This window comes from Prosopis cineraria, unplaced genomic scaffold (genome assembly GCF_029017545.1).
Source record: "Prosopis cineraria cultivar Desert tree isolate PC_DT_omini unplaced genomic scaffold, ASM2901754v1 PC6, whole genome shotgun sequence".
Lineage (NCBI taxonomy): Eukaryota > Viridiplantae > Streptophyta > Magnoliopsida > Fabales > Fabaceae > Prosopis > Prosopis cineraria.
Genome location: NW_026555337.1, coordinates 42,705,400 through 42,723,834, shown reverse-complemented (window position 1 = coordinate 42,723,834; position 18,435 = coordinate 42,705,400). Strand labels below are relative to the sequence as shown.

At 34.9% G+C, this 18,435-nt stretch overlaps 1 protein-coding gene across 1 annotated transcript; it reads left to right on the top strand.

Annotated features, from left to right (window-relative positions):
* Window positions 1-6,462: 6,462 nt before the first annotated feature.
* Window positions 6,463-18,404, top strand: LOC129313052 (UPF0664 stress-induced protein C29B12.11c). The gene is made up of 5 exons (XM_054955880.1): window positions 6,463-6,769; window positions 8,269-8,380; window positions 17,522-17,593; window positions 17,822-18,033; window positions 18,110-18,404. Exons 1-5 carry the CDS (start codon window positions 6,660-6,662, stop codon window positions 18,216-18,218), a joined length of 615 nt encoding a protein of 204 aa, XP_054811855.1. The 5' UTR covers window positions 6,463-6,659; the 3' UTR covers window positions 18,219-18,404.
* Window positions 18,405-18,435: the final 31 nt, after the last annotated feature.

Here is an 18,435-nt window from a genome sequence, read left to right as displayed (position 1 = left end):
AATCAAGGATTTCATCTGGCCTTAATGGTAAGGCAACTTTTTCCTTCCCTTGCTTCACATGGTCATAAAATATTAAAATTGCAACTTGCATCCGTGCATGATTCTAGCCCGATTTCACAAGTCCATTCAATTCACCAGTAAGTCCATCTGAGTTTGATGAAAACTGAGCCTGCAAGCAAGTCAACTAGATTTACGGGGGTAATAGCATAAACTTGCTAAATCAACTGAGTCAACTTGTGAGTTTGACAACAATAGTTTAAACCCATAGGTGTGTATATATAAAATATTATTTACTTTATTATTCCTATATTTCATGATTTTATATTTCATTTATATTGAGCATTTGAGGGTTGCTCATGGAAATTTACAACTTTCAAGTAATTCGGTCTAAATGGTAACCCTTAATAATAAGGGTGTAAGGTAATTAGATTAATCCTTTTATCTATTAGCTTCTGAAATTATTTACAAGTTATTTTGTGAAAGGTGATACATATGTGTGTAAAAGGTGATGCATGTAATGCATGTGGTGTGGCACAAGTTCATAAGCATACATGCAATACCCTAGTCTAAGGTAGAGGCTCTTGGCTTTGCTTCATGTAAGGCTGGGAAGTCTAAATGGTCTAGAGTGTTAATTATTATCTACTAGTGAGACTCAAAATATGCATTCATAAGTGATACTCTAGTCTGAGATAGTGGTTGGTAACCCTACATTATATAAGGCTGGGAAGTCTTGGTGGTCTAAAGTGTCTATTTTTATCCACCAATGGAACTTAGGAATGCATAAACATTCATATGTAATACCTTAGTCTAAATTAGTGGTTGGTAGCCTTACTTTATGAAAGGCTAGGAAGTCCTAGTCTAAGTATAAATTATTATCCATTAGTAGGACTCAAGAGTGCATGCTTGAGTAAAGACTTTCATGTGGGAGGAATGCTGTTATACTTATGCCTTATTGAGAAAAATAGCTAGTAACTTCAATGAAATAATTTGCTGCGCAGGTGGTTGTGCAACTTTAGCTTTGTGATCAATTCTTAGTCCTAGTAAATGCCTTCTATTGATTTTGGGAAGAAATCTTTAGAATTATTTTGTTTCACATGAGCTTCTTCTTACTCAAGAGTGCCAACTCAATATTAATCTACAATTTCAATGTTATTTTCTTCATTTCATTAATAACCATCAAACACTATAAATTCTTCACTATTCTATCTATCACAATTCTCTAATCCCAATATTTCTCCTAACTCTTTATAATTAACTTCATTTCTAATTCAAAGTGAGGTCAAACACACATCTATGGGCTTAGAAATCTATATAGAGTAACTACATTATCGTTAAATCATCTTTTTTACTTTTAGGGTTTGAATAATAACCACCATTCAATCATAGCAATCTATATAAACCCTAACCAATTCATTAGAAAGTCTTAATTCCTCCAAACAAATCTTTTAAAATCACTTTAATAGATCAAAACCTCTCTCGCTTCAAACCCTATACACCTAGAAAACTTGTATATTAAAGAAAACACCCCTTTTCACAAAGAAACATATTTGTATTTGAGGCATTTGGACTTGCAAAAACAATTCAAAATGTATTGGGCTCTAGGTGCAGAGGCAATGCATTCTCTCTTGAGTATGCTAATGAGACTACACCTTTTGGTCTAAGTTGGTATGGTCACTGTGGTACTATTGATTACACCTTTTAATCAATTGAAGATACAAATAACACAACAAAACTAATCACAAGGAATGTTTGATTTAGTGAGATTGAGGGTGCAAAGGTTAGGAAGCATAACGGGGATCTATGTTACTGGTGGAATGGGGTCTCAACTCTATATACCTATCATTAGCAACTTGAATTTGCTCCAAGTTCTCTAAGACTTCCTTCATTTATGGATGATGTTTAGGCTCTAATGCAAAACATTTTACTATATGAAATGCATTTCCCCTCTAATCGTGAATCCATTATGCTCTTTAATTTTCTTCTATCTAGCAAGTATGGTTTCACCCAGTCCATAAAATTATGTTGGCCAATGAGTTGATTTTGATCTAGTACCCGAAGAGTTGTCAGTATCTCAACCAAAACAACTCCAATTCCATACATGTCACTCTTCACATATAAATTTTGTTGATTGATGATGTTGACTAAATAATTAATTTAACTAGTTTAGATTTTGTTCAAAATAATTATTTACTTTCCATGAAAAAATAAATCCCATGAAGATGAGCACACAAAAACTAAAGGAAGAAACCTAAAAAATGCATAAGTTAACCTGTCGCCACATACTCAAGAGCTACATAGCCAAGCGTGCCCGTCACCCTTGTTATGTAAGACTAACTAACTGAAGGCACCAATTTTGTCAAGCTAAAGTCTGCAATCTTTACAATAGAAGACTGTATCATAACCATATTCCAATGCAAATTTAAGTCATGTGCCTAATTAGTTATTTTACACTAAGAAACATATCTGACATTGATAACTGTTTTGGAAAATAGCTTTTTTTTTACACCTAAATTATGCAATTTATCATACTTCAATAATAACAGACAAGACCAAATATGTGTCCATAAAAGAATGGTACAAATCAATACAACTATTGAGAATATAACTACTAGTCATGGATTTGGCTTTTGACCTTGTAATGTACTCTAGTGTAAATAACCATATAGGAGTATGATCAAACCAAGTCAAAATCCTTTATGAAAATTAACACCATTGATTTTTCTTTCCTTTCATCATCCCTCTCGATAATAAACACCATTTTCCCTCACTGCATCCAACAAAAAAATTGCAAAAAGAAAATATACTTATGGTTAAATCCTTATGATTGGAATAAGATTTTAACTTTGCCCTTACTATTATATTTTTAACAATATTTTGCGATAGAAGTGAGTTATTTTTGCTTCATTATTTATATGTTCTGTATTCGTTGCTTTAAATCATCATATTATAATAACATATAATTAATTACATCAATCAAATTTAATAATTACTAATAAAATTTTAACGGTAGGAACTAGGAACTACCTTAACAATTTTGTAAACATGAAGTATTCATTCAATTATAAATTTTAAATTATATGACCTAAATTAAAATTGTATTCATTCAATCATCATGTTAATGTATTTGCAAAAAGACAAAAGATCTTTTTTGCTTAGAATAGCACGTGCATCATGACATACTGTAGATGTGCTACGGTGTGTTGCCTCTGTGCCATGCGCCACGACACATTGCGCGTTTCATGACAACACAGAGTTGTCAAATGACATCAGTAGGGATGAACTTCCGACGCCTCCCATTTCTCTATCCATTATTCAATTGAGGTGATTTAGTTGTCTAAAGAAAACTTTCTCCTAACTTTAGCTAATGGCACTGATTTCACAACCAAAACATTTTTCTATCAAAAGTTTAATTTCAAATACCACATACAATCTATATAAACATAGTCACCAAGTACTTCATCATAATAAGTCATGTTTCATATTTGGGTAATAGTTCAAAATCAACATATTTACCATAAGGTCATTTTACTTATTTTAAACCATCTATAATAGTGCTTAAAGTGTAAATGCAAACACAATCATATATTATAATTAAATTTCTAATTAGCTCAACTCTTAGTTTACTAATCAAGAGTACCTATGAATCTTAAATAGAGCCTCCAATAAGATCAATAACACCAATAATGGTCAATCTATAATCAAACACATTAATAGTCATTAATGACTAATTATCTTTAATTAACTCTAATCAAAGCCTAAACCCAAAAATTCCATTGCAATCATCTACCCATAACTAAATCCATTTTTAGGTTCTATCAGTTCATATAGACTCCTATTGTCCTGATCAATACCATTAATAACTCATAACCTTCTTAACTCAACAAATTAGCTTTATAGTTTACTTCAAACCTCACTTTAAAATCCTAAAACATCATTAGCACCATAACCCAAAGGTCAGACACTTAAATAAATATCTATTAATTCCGTTGAAGTCAGAATTCTAGGTAAAGTCACAACCCATTTTCAGATTCTTAAATAACTACCCAAAAACAATGATGAAAATACACAAGAAAGGAAGACAAGAGGTTGTACAAACTTACCCAAGTGATTAGAAGATCCAAATAGACTCAATTAGATATCCACAACAAACCCCAGCAAAGCTCTCCTCATTCACCTTCAGACTCCCACTTAACTCTCTAATTTTTTTAGCTAAAATGTGAATCTAGAGGCTTAAAAATTGAGCTTTGGCTATGGCCAAGAGACTTTTGGCTGTGGCTAAAAGCTAAAAATTAGGGTTCCTAACATGGTTCATCTAATTAAGCTCAAATGTGACCAAATATCACATAGGGTCCAATTCTAAACCTTAACTAGAGTCTGATAGACCTATTAGCCATATTTATATTATCTTTTAATTCGAGTTAACTTTCAATTGTTTAATTTTTTCTTAATTACCCAATTAACCTTAAGTTAAATTTTTTAGCATGTTATAGCTTGACTTCATTTTGGACCTAAATTTAGGGCTAAAATCATAACCAAACATATTTATCAAACTTCTTTAGCCACACACCTCATGAACTCACTTAATTACTCTAATTAAACTCAGTCAATTGTGGCTAAATTTTTCTAAAATGTTACAATTACTATATTTTATAGAACTCACCCTATCAAGCAATATATCATAGGCCTTGAAATCACGGTAAATTACTTTCTCAAATGTGTGCAAGAACGTCAAACCATGAGCTGCTCCAATTGCAATCTTAAGCCTAATGTCACATGGAAGTGGTTGAATAGCAAAACCCCTTTACAAAAGCAAAAGAATGTTATTTATCGATTTTTAAGATGCCTAACAAATTATTTCATGTTTTGACCTATCTAGTTGACCTAAGTAGTGATATTTAACTAGCCACACACTTTGAAATAGATGATTTTCCAAACTGGCCTTTTGCATGAATTCATATATAAGAAGAAGCTCATTTTCCTTCCAACAGTATCCTACCTAATAGTTTAATGAGGTTAGGATGAGAAAGCCATCTCAGAAAATTTATTTCTTACTACACAACATGATTGAACCATTAATATAGCAACAAATTTGTAAATCCAAATTTGCAAAAATTTGAGAAAATAGATAAAGCTCTTTTCTCAATACTTAAGTGCATTTATACGTATAAATCCACAATTCATCAATTCCTACAATTTTGAGGTAATTCCATGCAAAGTTATACTTTTCTTGAGAGTGATTTTTTTGGCATTATAAGACAAATCTTGAATTTTAACGATCAACTTGACCTATGAAATGAACTAAAAAAAATTGATACAACTTATGCGGACTCAACTAGCTCAATTTCTTGGGAGGACCAACCTCTACCACAAAATTAACCAAATTATGTGGATATATAAAGTTTGCCCTAACCACACAAATTACAGCTCTAAATGGGAAACAAATTAGACATGCAGCTTTTTGTAGTTTGGTTTGAGTTGAACTATTTACTTCTTCATGCTATGCAATGATCTATATACTTTATAGCACAAGTTAGCACTGAATACTGTAGCTAAATCTACCATCACAGTAAAACAAGGAGGAAGATTTTGAAGTGTATGTTGAAGTTCTCAAACCTTTCTTTACTGATAGCATATGTTATCTACTACACTTCTTATCCTTAAGAAGAAAGGGATTTGCAATGATGTCCTATAACATTTGCTCATATCTGTATAGATCTACCCATAATGAAAAGAAATATTTTGCTATAATCTCTGTTGGAGAAAATAAATCAAGAAAGAAGCTTGAAGTAAAGGAGAACAAGAGATGTAGCAAGAAGAAAAAACAATGAACGAGTGTGAGAGAATTGACAATTCACAATAGATTTATAAACCATTTCCTAAAACCTACAGCAGAAGATTAAAGAAGGGAAAGGATGTAGGAAAGGGTAGCACCAGTAGCACACAAAATTATACAGAGGATCTTGGCCATAAGGGTAAAGAAGGGGTGAATGAGTAGGATTTAGTGCAACTAAGGTATGAATAGTGTTGTTATAGTTTTTTGGGTTTTTAAACCTCCATTTCAACCAGGAGAATCCAATCTTTTGGAAAACCCCAAGTCTTGAACCCCGAACCTTGACTCTAAACCTAAAATTTTAAAACCCAAACTCTAAACTCAAAACCTAAGATCTTAAGCCAAAAATCCCAAGCTTCAAATACTAAAGCTATAAAACATTAAACGCTAATATCATAAAACTCTAAAACCATAAGCTCTAGCACCTAAACCTGTTAGTTTTTTAATTGGACGACGATCCGATTTGTTTTAAGCATGGGTTATTGCAAAGTCCATGATTGTCAAATCTGGCCCAAGAAAACAAAACAACTTGGAGTATAGTCATATAATAAAAAATTAAAAATTTACAAATAATTTTAATTTTTATAATTTTATTTTTAAAAATAAAATGGGGATTGTTTTATCCTAGGAAGAACAACGAAACCGTATACCGTTCTCTAGAAAAGAAGGAAGTCGCGGAAACTCGGAAACGGGGTCTTCCGCGTTTCTAAAGCATAGGACGATCTTCTGATTTCTAATTCATCCGAAGCATCGACGGATAACTCCGGAGTTTAATTTCCTGTATCCGAATTTCGATCGAGATCCGTCGCGAGTTCGCCGGTGTTCCCAGATGGCTCTGAATCCTCAGCTCTTTCCTAATGGAATGCCCGTTCCTTTCGTGAACGAGATGTTTGTCTTGGCCAGAGACGGCGTTGAGTTCGAGGTCGATAAGATCCCCGGGTGCGTAAGACTTGATTATAGAACATTAAATTTTCATGGTTTTATTTACTTTTTCTCTTAATAATAATAGGAATGAAGTATGAGGAAAGGATTTTGTCGGTTTCTTACACCGTCAGGGGATTGGATATGTACCTGCACAAGTTCTCCTAGGAGTCATTCTATGTTTGTAAACCTTTAATATCGTCGGAGCATTGTGAAGTAGCTGGGTCTGATATCAAACAGGCATAAGAAAGCAGGACTACAGGAGTTTGGATTAGTAGGCTACACGGCTTGAAGCGCAACTACTTCTGAAGTCCTTGGACAAGAAGTTGGAATGGAAAATAATTTTTCTTCTGCAAAGCCACCCAATAAGCCCAAATCTAAGCCTACTTACTGGAATTCAAACTCCTTTATTGCCACACGTCAGAATTCAGAAGTATAGGGCAAGGCTCTCAATAATTGCGAGAACGAAAGGCCCCCAGGCGAGCGGGAGAAAGCAAAACAAGCATTTATGTTGCAACTGCCTCATTGTACCTTAAATATTCTTTTAAACCGTCCCCATTTCTAATTTGCTGTGCCCATTGACTGCGGCTAATTAGTCCAATGACCCTTTTGCATAGAATATATTCATTCCATAGGCGACATACTTTTTTAGCGTTTATCATGGCTAAATTTTTATGGTGGGGTTGACTACGGGACTGGCAACATGATCAGGCTTTAGCAAAGCAGTGCTGGCATACCTCTTTCTTGCTGTTGTTTGTATGGATGGCAACAACTGGTCCTTGTTCCTTGGGAATTTATTATTGATTATTCAAATTCTTGAGCATTGTTTGAAAATATCCTTGGGAATCCATTGATTTGGATGACAAAGAGTTGTTTTCTAAGTTGTGGCCTACAGATAAGAGACAGTAGACAAAAGACAGTAGATAAAACAATTTCGTTTTCTCTAGAAGCAAAGAAGTCCTCCTTGATTGGCTACCTGCAACCAACTATGATAGTTTAGGGCTGTACACTCTGATCAGCTAGTTGCTTCTAGCTAGCTTTACCTTTTCATTCCGTTTTCATGTTTCTCCTCGAGCATATTATTATGTTTGCATTGCAACTATTGTTAACACACCTTCAGCTTACAACCAAATTCCATTCCTGAAAAGGGAATTTTTGAAAAATCATCACTGAACAGTGGTGAGAAGTACAATAGTACTAATGGGAAATTGGAAAGGTATATTGGGAATATTACAAGGAAAGGATGATATGAGTACTTAGTGAATTGGACATTATCACTTTTGCACTTCAATTTCCATCGTATTTCCTTTATATATTATTAGCCATATGCTCTATAATTTTACTTGGGAAAAATTGAACTGTTTATTAGTCTTACTTCCCACATCTGATATTTAAAACATAAATGCATTGGACCCATTTTCTAGTTCTCCCTTTTTGTTTTATCTTGCAGTTAGACAATTTTAGATTCTGTGTATTTAATCATCATTTTGTTATTAACTTTGGGGATGCATGGCCAGGAATCAAGGGGGTCACATCAAAACAAAGGGAACGATCTATTTGTCAAATATACGGATGGTTTTCATTGCCAAAGTGCCTGTTGGAGACTTTGCATCTTTTGACATGCCTTTGGTATGTGAAATTGCTTTTTTTTTTTTAAAAATATTATTGCTTGTCATGCCCTCTGTTTTTTTTTTTAATCTTTATATATTCTTTTGTTTCTCTCCTTCCCTAACCATTACTGCAAATAATGAAATTTCATTAGATAAGAATAATTACTACTAGATAGAGGATAAGGTATCATCAAACTAGAAGTGATAGGAAAAGCTCAATAAAGAGCATGTATTGATCTTATAAAATTTGAGCATGGTAGGCTGTTCTATCTTTTTGCATATCAATGTTGAGTCATTTAGGAAACACGTGTGCACCTAAGAGAAGCCTTAGATACAATTCTATCTCATAACTTATGTAAGGGAAATGATTTGCTCTTGTAGATGTGGAAATTTCTCTTAAACAAAATATGAGAATCATTTGCGCATTGCCACATTGCTTTGCTCTTTTTACAAACTCTTTGAATTACAATCAAGAGAAATTGTTCCAGAGTAATAGGATGTTCCTGGCTCTCACCAAAATACCAAAAAAATTGAGGGGAAATGGGACAAAGTTTCTAAATCAAATTTACACATCACTCACAAGTAATGGGAATTTTGGAAGGATTTATCTAATGTGTAATGTATTTTGTGACTTTATTGTTTACTTTATTATACTTTCTTAATTGGGAGAGGTATCGTATGGCTAAAAGGAAAACTAAGAAAGATGTAAGTGAAACACATGCTAAAACATTTGAAGAGTTTTTCGAGAGTCTTGAGACAAAGGATGGAGAACAAAAAATTCATGAGATTGCAAAGCATAGGGGAAAAATCAAGAGATTTGGAACAAGGTATATAAAGGATGAAGAGTTTTGGTTACATATGGTGATGTTAAAAACAAATGGGGGACCTACTTTTATGAGCTTTTCAATGATAGAGGGGGCTCGTCTAGTGAATTGGAGGATTTAATAACTCTTGAAGGAAATCAGAATTTGTCTTTCTATCTAAGGATGCGTGATAGCGCGGTAAAGGAAGTTCTTAAGAGAATGGCAAATGATAGAGCCCTTATCTATTTGATTTGGTTCTAGATGTTTTTATTGAGCATATTCAAGAGGAAATCCCCAATTGTATGTTTTTTGTGAATGATATAATTCTTATTACAAAGTTAAGAAAAGAGATTAATTACAAACTTGAGTTATGGAGGAAGATCTTGCAGTTGAAGGGTTTTTGCCTGAGGAGTAAGATAGGATATTTCCTTTGCAATTTTGATAAGAGTGCATTTAATAGTATTTTGGAAGTGAGATTGGGAGATTAGATCATACCTCAAATGGAAAAGCTTCGATATTTGGGAGAATTGATGGTGATATTACACATAGAATATAAGCTGGATGGCTTAAATGGAGAGAAGCTAAAGGAATTATTTGTGATTGAAAGGTGCCCAATAAAGTTAAAGGAAATTTTACCAAACTATTATAAGACCAACTACATTATATAGTAGTAAATGTTGGCTTTTAAAAGGACAACAAGAGCATGAAGTTGGAGTAGTCGACATGAGAATGTTGAAATGGATATGCAGGCATATATAAAAAGATAAAATCTAAAATGAGCATATATGAAAAAAATGAGAATAGCATCTATTAAGGGGAAAATGATAAGAAATTGTTTAAGATAGTTTTGACATATATGTAAAAGGTTGTGAAAGGCACTAATGAGAAGAGTGGAACAAATAATCTTGAGCCCTATAAAAAGAGTAGAGAAAGACCAAAGAAAACACTTATAGAAGTTGTTGAATGAGACCTCTTGTTTAATAATATTTCTGAAAGTTTGGTTGATAATAGAGCACAATGGCATTGTGCCATTCGTGTAGCTAACCTCACCTAGTAGGATAAGGTTGGTTGTTATTGTTGTTGTATTATTATACTTTCTTAATTTCTTTTATATTATATTGTTTCCTTTATTATAATCTCTTTTATTGGCAAAAGCATCTATGAACACTCTTCTAAAATGTTTGTTCAGGACTGCTTAAAAAGTGGTTGAGGCATTGGTGAGACCAAATGGCATAATTATAAAATAGATTCACAATTTATCTCAATCAAAGAACAAAGTTCAGCACATTTCCACACCAATGACTCTAATCACAATTTTATATTACATTACAGTACCAAAATATATCAAAATCTTGGCAAGACAATGAGTTCCAATCAACAGCAGAATTGTATAATTGCATGCCCCTTTTGATGGTTATTCATTCCCCCCACCCCCTAAAAAAAAAATGTTATTTATCTGAATTAAAGCAACATTAATTGTCATATGATAACCCCCCAATTAGAACTCAACTAGGAGGATTAATAAACCAAATAACAACAAAAAATTCAGATAGTAAAGGGATAAATGTACTTCACATCCAAGTGCCCATCACTCCTTTTTCCACTTCAATCTTACCTCTTATGCGTTGTTTGGTATTCTAGTGGAGTTTTTGAAGGAAGTGGAAGTGGAAGTGGAAATGGGCTTCTAAAGTATGTTTGGCATGTCCATAGAAATTGGATAAACTTTTTCATCAATATATGTATATTTATATTACGAAAAGGCCAAAATGTGATGCAAAATAAGAATTAATATATTTTGAAGAAACCTACCATAGAAGGAAATTTATCGTACTTTTTCATGTTATTTTGTTTTATTTACTTTCTAGTATAGCTTGTTAGTAGGTTTACTTTTGCAAGTGGGTTTACTTCTTGGTTAGGAAAACCAAAACCCCTTTTGTAAATAGCCTAAGGTAACCTCTTGTATGGAGGCTTGTTTTGACAAATGAAATACGTGTTTGTTAAGCTAGCTAGCTCTTCTCCCTCTTACGTTCTGATTTCTCTCCCCCTGAAATATTTGCTCTCTCCTCCTAAATTTCTGTTCTCTCTCCCTCCTTTTCCTCCTCTCCGTTTCTGAAACTCTCCCAAATTTTCCACTGTTTGCATCCGAAGCTGTGTGTGTGAGTGTGTGTTGCATCAAAATGACCTTGCAGAAGTTTAAAAGAAGAAAACTCTCTTTCACCATCAAAGAGCCACCATCTGTTACCATCGTCCACCACCAACCACATCACCATCAAATCAAATTTCTTCAAAACAAAAAGATAGAAAGAATCAAAAGGAACCCAGCTTTATACCAAAAAAATCCCTCGCAAGCTAGCAACCATAGTCTTCTTCATCAACATTCCAGATGTCAATTACTAATCTAGAAAAATTAATTAAAAATAAAACCCGCAATCCAATACAGAAATCAAAGCATAAATGAAAAGCATGAAAGATAAATATGAGAAACTGAAGGTGAAAGGGATTATATTTTCATCTGTTGCAGCTGCAAGCCCAAAAATTGAAGATGATGAAGTGACAGAGGTGACAAGGATGATGGTATAATGACATACGCATCTATCAACCAAAAAGGACAGAAAGTGATTCAGGATCATAAAAATAGATGGGAGAAAATGTTTTTTAACACATCACAAAAGGATGGAAATTGATGTGCAATGGTGGGTAGAAATTGGGCAAACTTGTCTTGCTGGAACTGATTCATGATGGTAATGGTTGAGTAGTGGAAGAAGTGTGGCGGTGGGTGGCTAACCAGCTTTAGAATCTTGCTGAAGGGTGGTCTTCGCTAAAGATGTTCTAAGACAAGAAGATGCATGGGGAGTGAAAGAAGTATATAAATTTAGCCTAACATATCAAAATCTTAGCAGGCTTAGTCCCACCCCCAAGGCTCTATTTATGAGCCTATTCAATGCGATCTGTGCATCAAACAATATATAAGCTTATAATGCATTGTATAATAATTTATAATTAGGTCTTATACAGTATATCAAATGGACCTTACTCAAGGACATGAGGAGGCTTTTGAAGGATCAGCTAGAGAATGGATCAATGTGTTTGAACAGTCAGAAGGGGTAATGGGAAGTGGAGAAAGGGGGAAGGGTTGTGGGATTCAACATGACAACATCCCTACACCCACGTTGTGATGTTTTCAATTGCTATTTTTATTTCTTATTGTTGAAATTGGGCTTTTATTCTTTAAGCCCATTATCTCTATGGTTTCTTAGTTTATTATTATTACCTTGGTCAGCTTTATTTTCTAGGATTCAAATTAGTATCTCCTATTTATTTTATTTTATTGAGAAAGGATTTTATGCGATTGTATCAATCTCTCTCTCCCTCTATATATGTACTGGACAATTTTGTGGAAGAATAAGAAATCACACACTGCACCCTCTCTTGGTATCAAAGCAGTCCCTCTGTGTCATACAAAGCAGTGCTCTCCGATCAACCTAGGGCTTTCACTGCTGGTGATGAGGTTCTTTAGTCATCATCGGCGCTAGGGGGAGGCCCTAGAACAAGGACCAAGACTAGGGGAGGAGGTCCACAGGGTGCTAATATTCCTGTTCTGACTTCAGGAGGGAATTCTATACTTGATTCCTTCTCTCAAGCTATGATAACCCTTCGTCTAAATGGGAACAATTATCTACAGTGGTCTAGAAATATTCTAATGCTCATCCGTGGGAAATATAAAGAAAAATACCTCACCTGGAATCCCAAGCCACCGGCTATTGATGACTCTCAATATGAAACATGGTGTGCTGAGAATAACTTGGTGATGACTTGGCTTGTTCACTCCGACAGTCAAGATTAATGAGACCTATTTACTTGCTAATTCTGCTCGAGGAATCTGGGAATCAGCCAAGCGCGCATATTTTGTCAAAGAAAATACAGTCGCTATTTTGCAAGTGAAAAGGATGTTTTGCAGTCTCACGCAAGGGGAAAAATTGTTACTCTCTACTATAGTGCTCTCATCAAGCTTTGGCAACAAATCGATTTGTATGAAGTCCACCAATGGTCTTGCTATACAAACGAGGTGTATTTCCGCCAAGTGGTCGATCGTGAATGCTGCTATGAGTTCTTGCTTGGGTTGAATGATAATTTTGAAGATGTTCGAGGATGAATTATGGGCATGAAGCCCATCCCATCCCTGGAAGATGCATTTAATATGATCAGGTATGGTGAAAGTCATAAAGAACTTATTCAGAATTCTTCATGTACTCTTTCTATTCTTCCTACCTCAAGCTTAGAAGCCTTGGCCATGGTGGCATATGGAAACTAGGGTGGAGAGCGAAAAGGGAAGAAGCATTTCAAATGCAATCATTGTAACAAAAATGGTCACACCAGGGAATCGTGTTGGGAAATTCATGAGAAACCAGCCCATCTAAAACAATGAACTAAAGGTGATAAGAAGGGCTTTGTGGTAAACAACTATGAAGGTGACATGCTCAATAATGAAAATCTCTCTGTCCTATGAAGAATTCTAGAAAAGTATTCTCAGGAAAGATGAAGTGAGAAAACTCCCTCTGTTACCTCAGCTCAAATAGGTACTAAACTTGTCATTGCTTTAAGTGTTATTTCCTGGACAAGCAATATTTGGGTAATTGATTCAGGAGCTACAGATCATATTACTGGTTTTCGAGAATTATTGTCTGATTTTCGCCCCTATTCTAAACATACCTGTGTTCAAGTAGCAAATAATACTTATGCCAAGGTTATGGGATCAGGCACAGTCACTATTTCTCCCAATATAATCCTTACAAACATCTTATATGTGCCTGACATACAATGTAACTTGCTGTCCATGAAGTGTATAGGTCATCAATTAAATTGCCTTTTTATTTTTGACCAATTTAAGTGTGTTTTTCAGGACATGGCTTTAGGGAAATGATTGGCAATACCAAAGAATTTAATGGGTTGTATTATCTTGAAGGCAACTCCTCAAATAAAGACTACATGGCTGATACAAGTTCTTGTTTTTCTACTATGTCTGATGAAAACTTTATGTTATGGCATTTTAGATTACGTCATCCAAGTTTTGATTACATGAAAATTTTGTTTCCCAATTCTATGAATAAAAAAAAGGTTGATTTTCATTGTGATATTTGCTAGTTTGCCAAACAAACTCGCACCTCTTATCCTTCAACTCCATTATGTTCCTTTCAAACCTTTTGCCTTATTCACAATGATGTTTGGGGGCCATCTAGGGTTCCTACTAACTCAAAAGCTAGGTGGTTTGTTACTTTTATAGATGACCATACCCGTTTGATGTGGCTGTTCTTGATGAGAGACAAATCTGAAGTTTTCTCTATCTTTAAAAATTTTCATGTGTTTGTTCAAACTCAATTTCAGACCTTTATCAAGGTTTTTCGAAGTGATAATGGGACAAAGTTTCATAACTCAAACTTTCAAAGTTTCCTTACTGAGAAAGGGATACACCATCAAACATCTTGTGTGAACACTCCTCAACAAAATAGGATGGCTAAAAGGAAAAATAGACATCTTTTAGAGGTGGCGAGGGCTCTTTTGCTAGGAAATAATGTTTCTAATATTTTTTGGGGGGGTGTTGTCCTCACTGCTGCATATCTTATTGATCGTATGCCCTCCAAAGAAGGGGTACAAATGTTATTCAGTGTGTTGAAACTCTTCCATTCTATCCCAAATTACCTATTCAAGGGGAGAATGATAATGAATGGTTAATATATGATAGTTCACCTAGCCCACGAGTTAGTAACCCAAATACTAGATCTCAAACACTTCTAGATGCTTCTATTTCTGAACCTGAACCCATTTCGCCTGTTACAACACCCGACTTGCCTAAGTTTGATTTTGCTACAGAACCTAAATCTTGTCCTAATTATCCTACAGGACCTGAATCTGAGTCTGACAACCTTGAACCATTACTAATGGCCATTCAAGACCAAAATTTAGAGTCTATTGTGAATAGATCAGGGGAGTCAGCAAGTGCAAAGAGACAATCCCATTATTTTTCCAAGGCAGAGTCATGACTCTCAACTTGAAACCAGTCCTGAAGATATCCAATGGCCTATTGCTCTAAGAAAAGGAAAAAGGAGTTGTTCTGGACATCCCATTGGCAGGTATGTCTCCTATGATAAACTTAACTCTTAGTTTAAGGCTTTGGTTGCAAGTATTGATAGTGAAGATATTCCTAGCACTTTTGATAAGGCTGTGACTAATCCCAAATGGAGATTAGCTATTGAAGAAGAGCTGAAGGCCTTGAGTAAAAATCAAACATGGGAGATTGTTGACTTACCTCCCGGAAAGTCTGTTGTAGGGAGCACATTGGTCTTTACCAAAAAATATAATCTGGATGGGAGTGTTAATCGATATAAGGGGAGATTGGTTGCTAGAAGATTCACTCAAACATATGATATTGATTACCAAGAAACATTTGCACCTGTTGCTAAATTTAATAGTATGAATGTGTTTTCTCTTGCAGCGAACTTAGATTGGCCTTTGCATCAATTAGATGTCAAAAATGCCTCCTTAAATGGTGACTTGAAAGAGGAAGTATACATGGAAGTCCCCCAAGGGTTGTGGGATCTTGAGAATGTGAATAAAGTCTGTAAGCTCCAGAAATCCTTATATGGGCTAAAACAATCCACATGGGCATGGTTTGAGAGGATTACACGTGCTATTAAGGGATTTGGTTATAAACATTGTCAGGCTGATCACACTTTGTTTGTTAAACATTGTGGCTCAAAAATAACTATATTGATTGTTTATGTGGATGATATAGTCTTGATAGGCAATGATCCTAAAGAAATTGCACAGTTGAAAGGGAAATTAGCTACAGAATTTGAGGTGAAAGACCTTGAAAGCATGAAATATTTCCTTGGGATGGAGATAGCTCAATCTTCTAAGGGTATTAGTGTATCTCAACGAAAGTATACACTTGATTTAGTCAAGGAGACTGGAATGCTTGGGACTAAGCTTGCAGATACTCCAATGGAGCTTAATTGCAAATTGGAAGTAAAAACAGATGTTAAATCTGTTAATAAAGAAAGGTATCAGAAGTTGGTGGGAAAGTTCATTTACTTGTCTCACACAAGGCTAGATATCTCTTTTGCAGTGGGAGTTGTCAGTCAATTTGCAAGTAATCCTAAAAAAGAACACATTGAAGCAATGTATCGGATTCTAAGATACCTCTAGACGACACCCAGAAAAGGTTTATTCTTTTCTAAGAATAATCAGAAGGGTATAGAAATTTATGTAGATGCAACCAAGATGACATCCAGCATGGAAGAACAAAAAAATGTGGAAATATATATAGACACAGATGGGGCAGGTGTGATTAATGATAGACGGTCCACAACTAGGTATTGCACTTTTGTCTGGGGTAACCTAGTAACTTGGAGGAGTAAGAAACAATCAGTAGTATTAAGAAGTTATGCAGAATCAGAATATAGGGCCTTGTCTCACAGAATCTGTGAGGGTATGTGGATTACACAGTTATTGGAAGAACTTGGAATACCAATGAATACCCCAATTAAGATATGGTGGTGTGATAGCATGGCTACACTCAAGATTGCTAATAATCCAATCCAACATGATCGCACAAAGCATGTTGAGATGGACTGGCACCTCATCAAAGAGAAGATAGAAAATAAAGTCATAGACTTATCTTATATCTCATCCGGAAGACAAGTAGCTAATGTGATGACTAAGCCTCTTGTCAGAACTAAGTTTGAAGATTTTGTGAGCAAGTTGGGAATGATCAACATCTATTCGCCAGCTTGAGGGGGAGTGTTGGAATTGGGCTTTTATTCTTTGAGCCCATTATCTCTAGGGTTTCTTAGTTTATTATTATTATCTTGGTCAGCTTTATTTTCTAGGATTCAGATTAGTATCTTCTATTTATTTTATTTTGTTGAGAGAGGATTTTATGCGATTGCATCAATCTCTCTCTCTCCCACTATTCTACATATGTACCGGACTGTTCTGTGGAAGAATAAGATATCACGCACTACATTTGCTCACTTATTATCATTTATTTAAGCATTACAAATATGGACTAGGAAGCTGGAAGCTTTTTGTGATTCATTTGATTTCTTGCACCCAGGAGATTCTCCCAAGTATCAGAAAGAGTAGATTGAGATTCTTGCTTTACCGTTCAAGTAGAGTTTTGTCAATTAAATCATTAGATCCATTCCAATTCCTATGAAGTGTTTGGACATCACAATTCTCGCAAACCATGTTGGTTTGATAAACATAATTAGTAAAGATAAAGCATATTTTGCATGTTTTCTCTACCCCACTATTACTTGTTGCAGTCTTGCTAATTTTTAGCTTTCCACATTTTGCAGCTTTACATCCATGGTGAAAAATTTAACCAACCAATATTTCACTGCAACAATATTTCTGGACTCGTCGAGCCTGTAAGTTTGAGCGAGGGTTTATTAAACCCTGTTATATGTTTGTTGTTCTGAGTCTTGACTCTTGTATTTTTTCTGTTAATATTCTTTTTGGTGTCAAAAGGATTATAATCAGAATTCTTGGTACATTAAACAAGACACAATATGGGGATAGAGTCCCTATTTTTGTTGTCATTGTTGTAGTATAACATTTGTCCAACAACCTGAGTTCTGTAGAATCCATCCATATAGGTGGTGCCAGATGACCAACATAGAGCTCTTTATTCCACGCACACATTTAAGATCTTGTTCAAAGAAGGGGGCTGTGGAACTTTCGTTCCTCTTTTCTTCAATTTGATTGGTTCGGTAAGGCGTTACAATCAACACTCTAATATCAGGACGGAATCTCACCTGGATCCTTTGCAAGCATCACAGACTCCTGTAGATGAGATGATGAGACATGCGTAAGCGAATATTTTGCTGTCATTACTGATTTATGTCGGCCAATTGGTAAAAAATTTTGATTTTTTTCTTTTGCAGGTACGTTGATCCTAATGATCCAACAAGAATATTTCTACAACAACCCAACCAGGATTCCCAGCTTAGGCGCCGAACATATCAGCCCCACGCAGTTGAAGGCCGTCTATGAGTCTTCTACCCGATCATTACCCATGAATGGTTGCTGATATTGAAACTGCATTACATTGAATAAAATTACATGATGCAATAGATCATCGTTGTGTAGATCTCATATGTAGAACGTATAATAAAAGCTAACGTTGAATGTATACTATATGTTACATTATTTTCATCTTCACGGGGTATCTTTTGGTTCTGACACCGGTGTAACAAATTATGTTTATTAT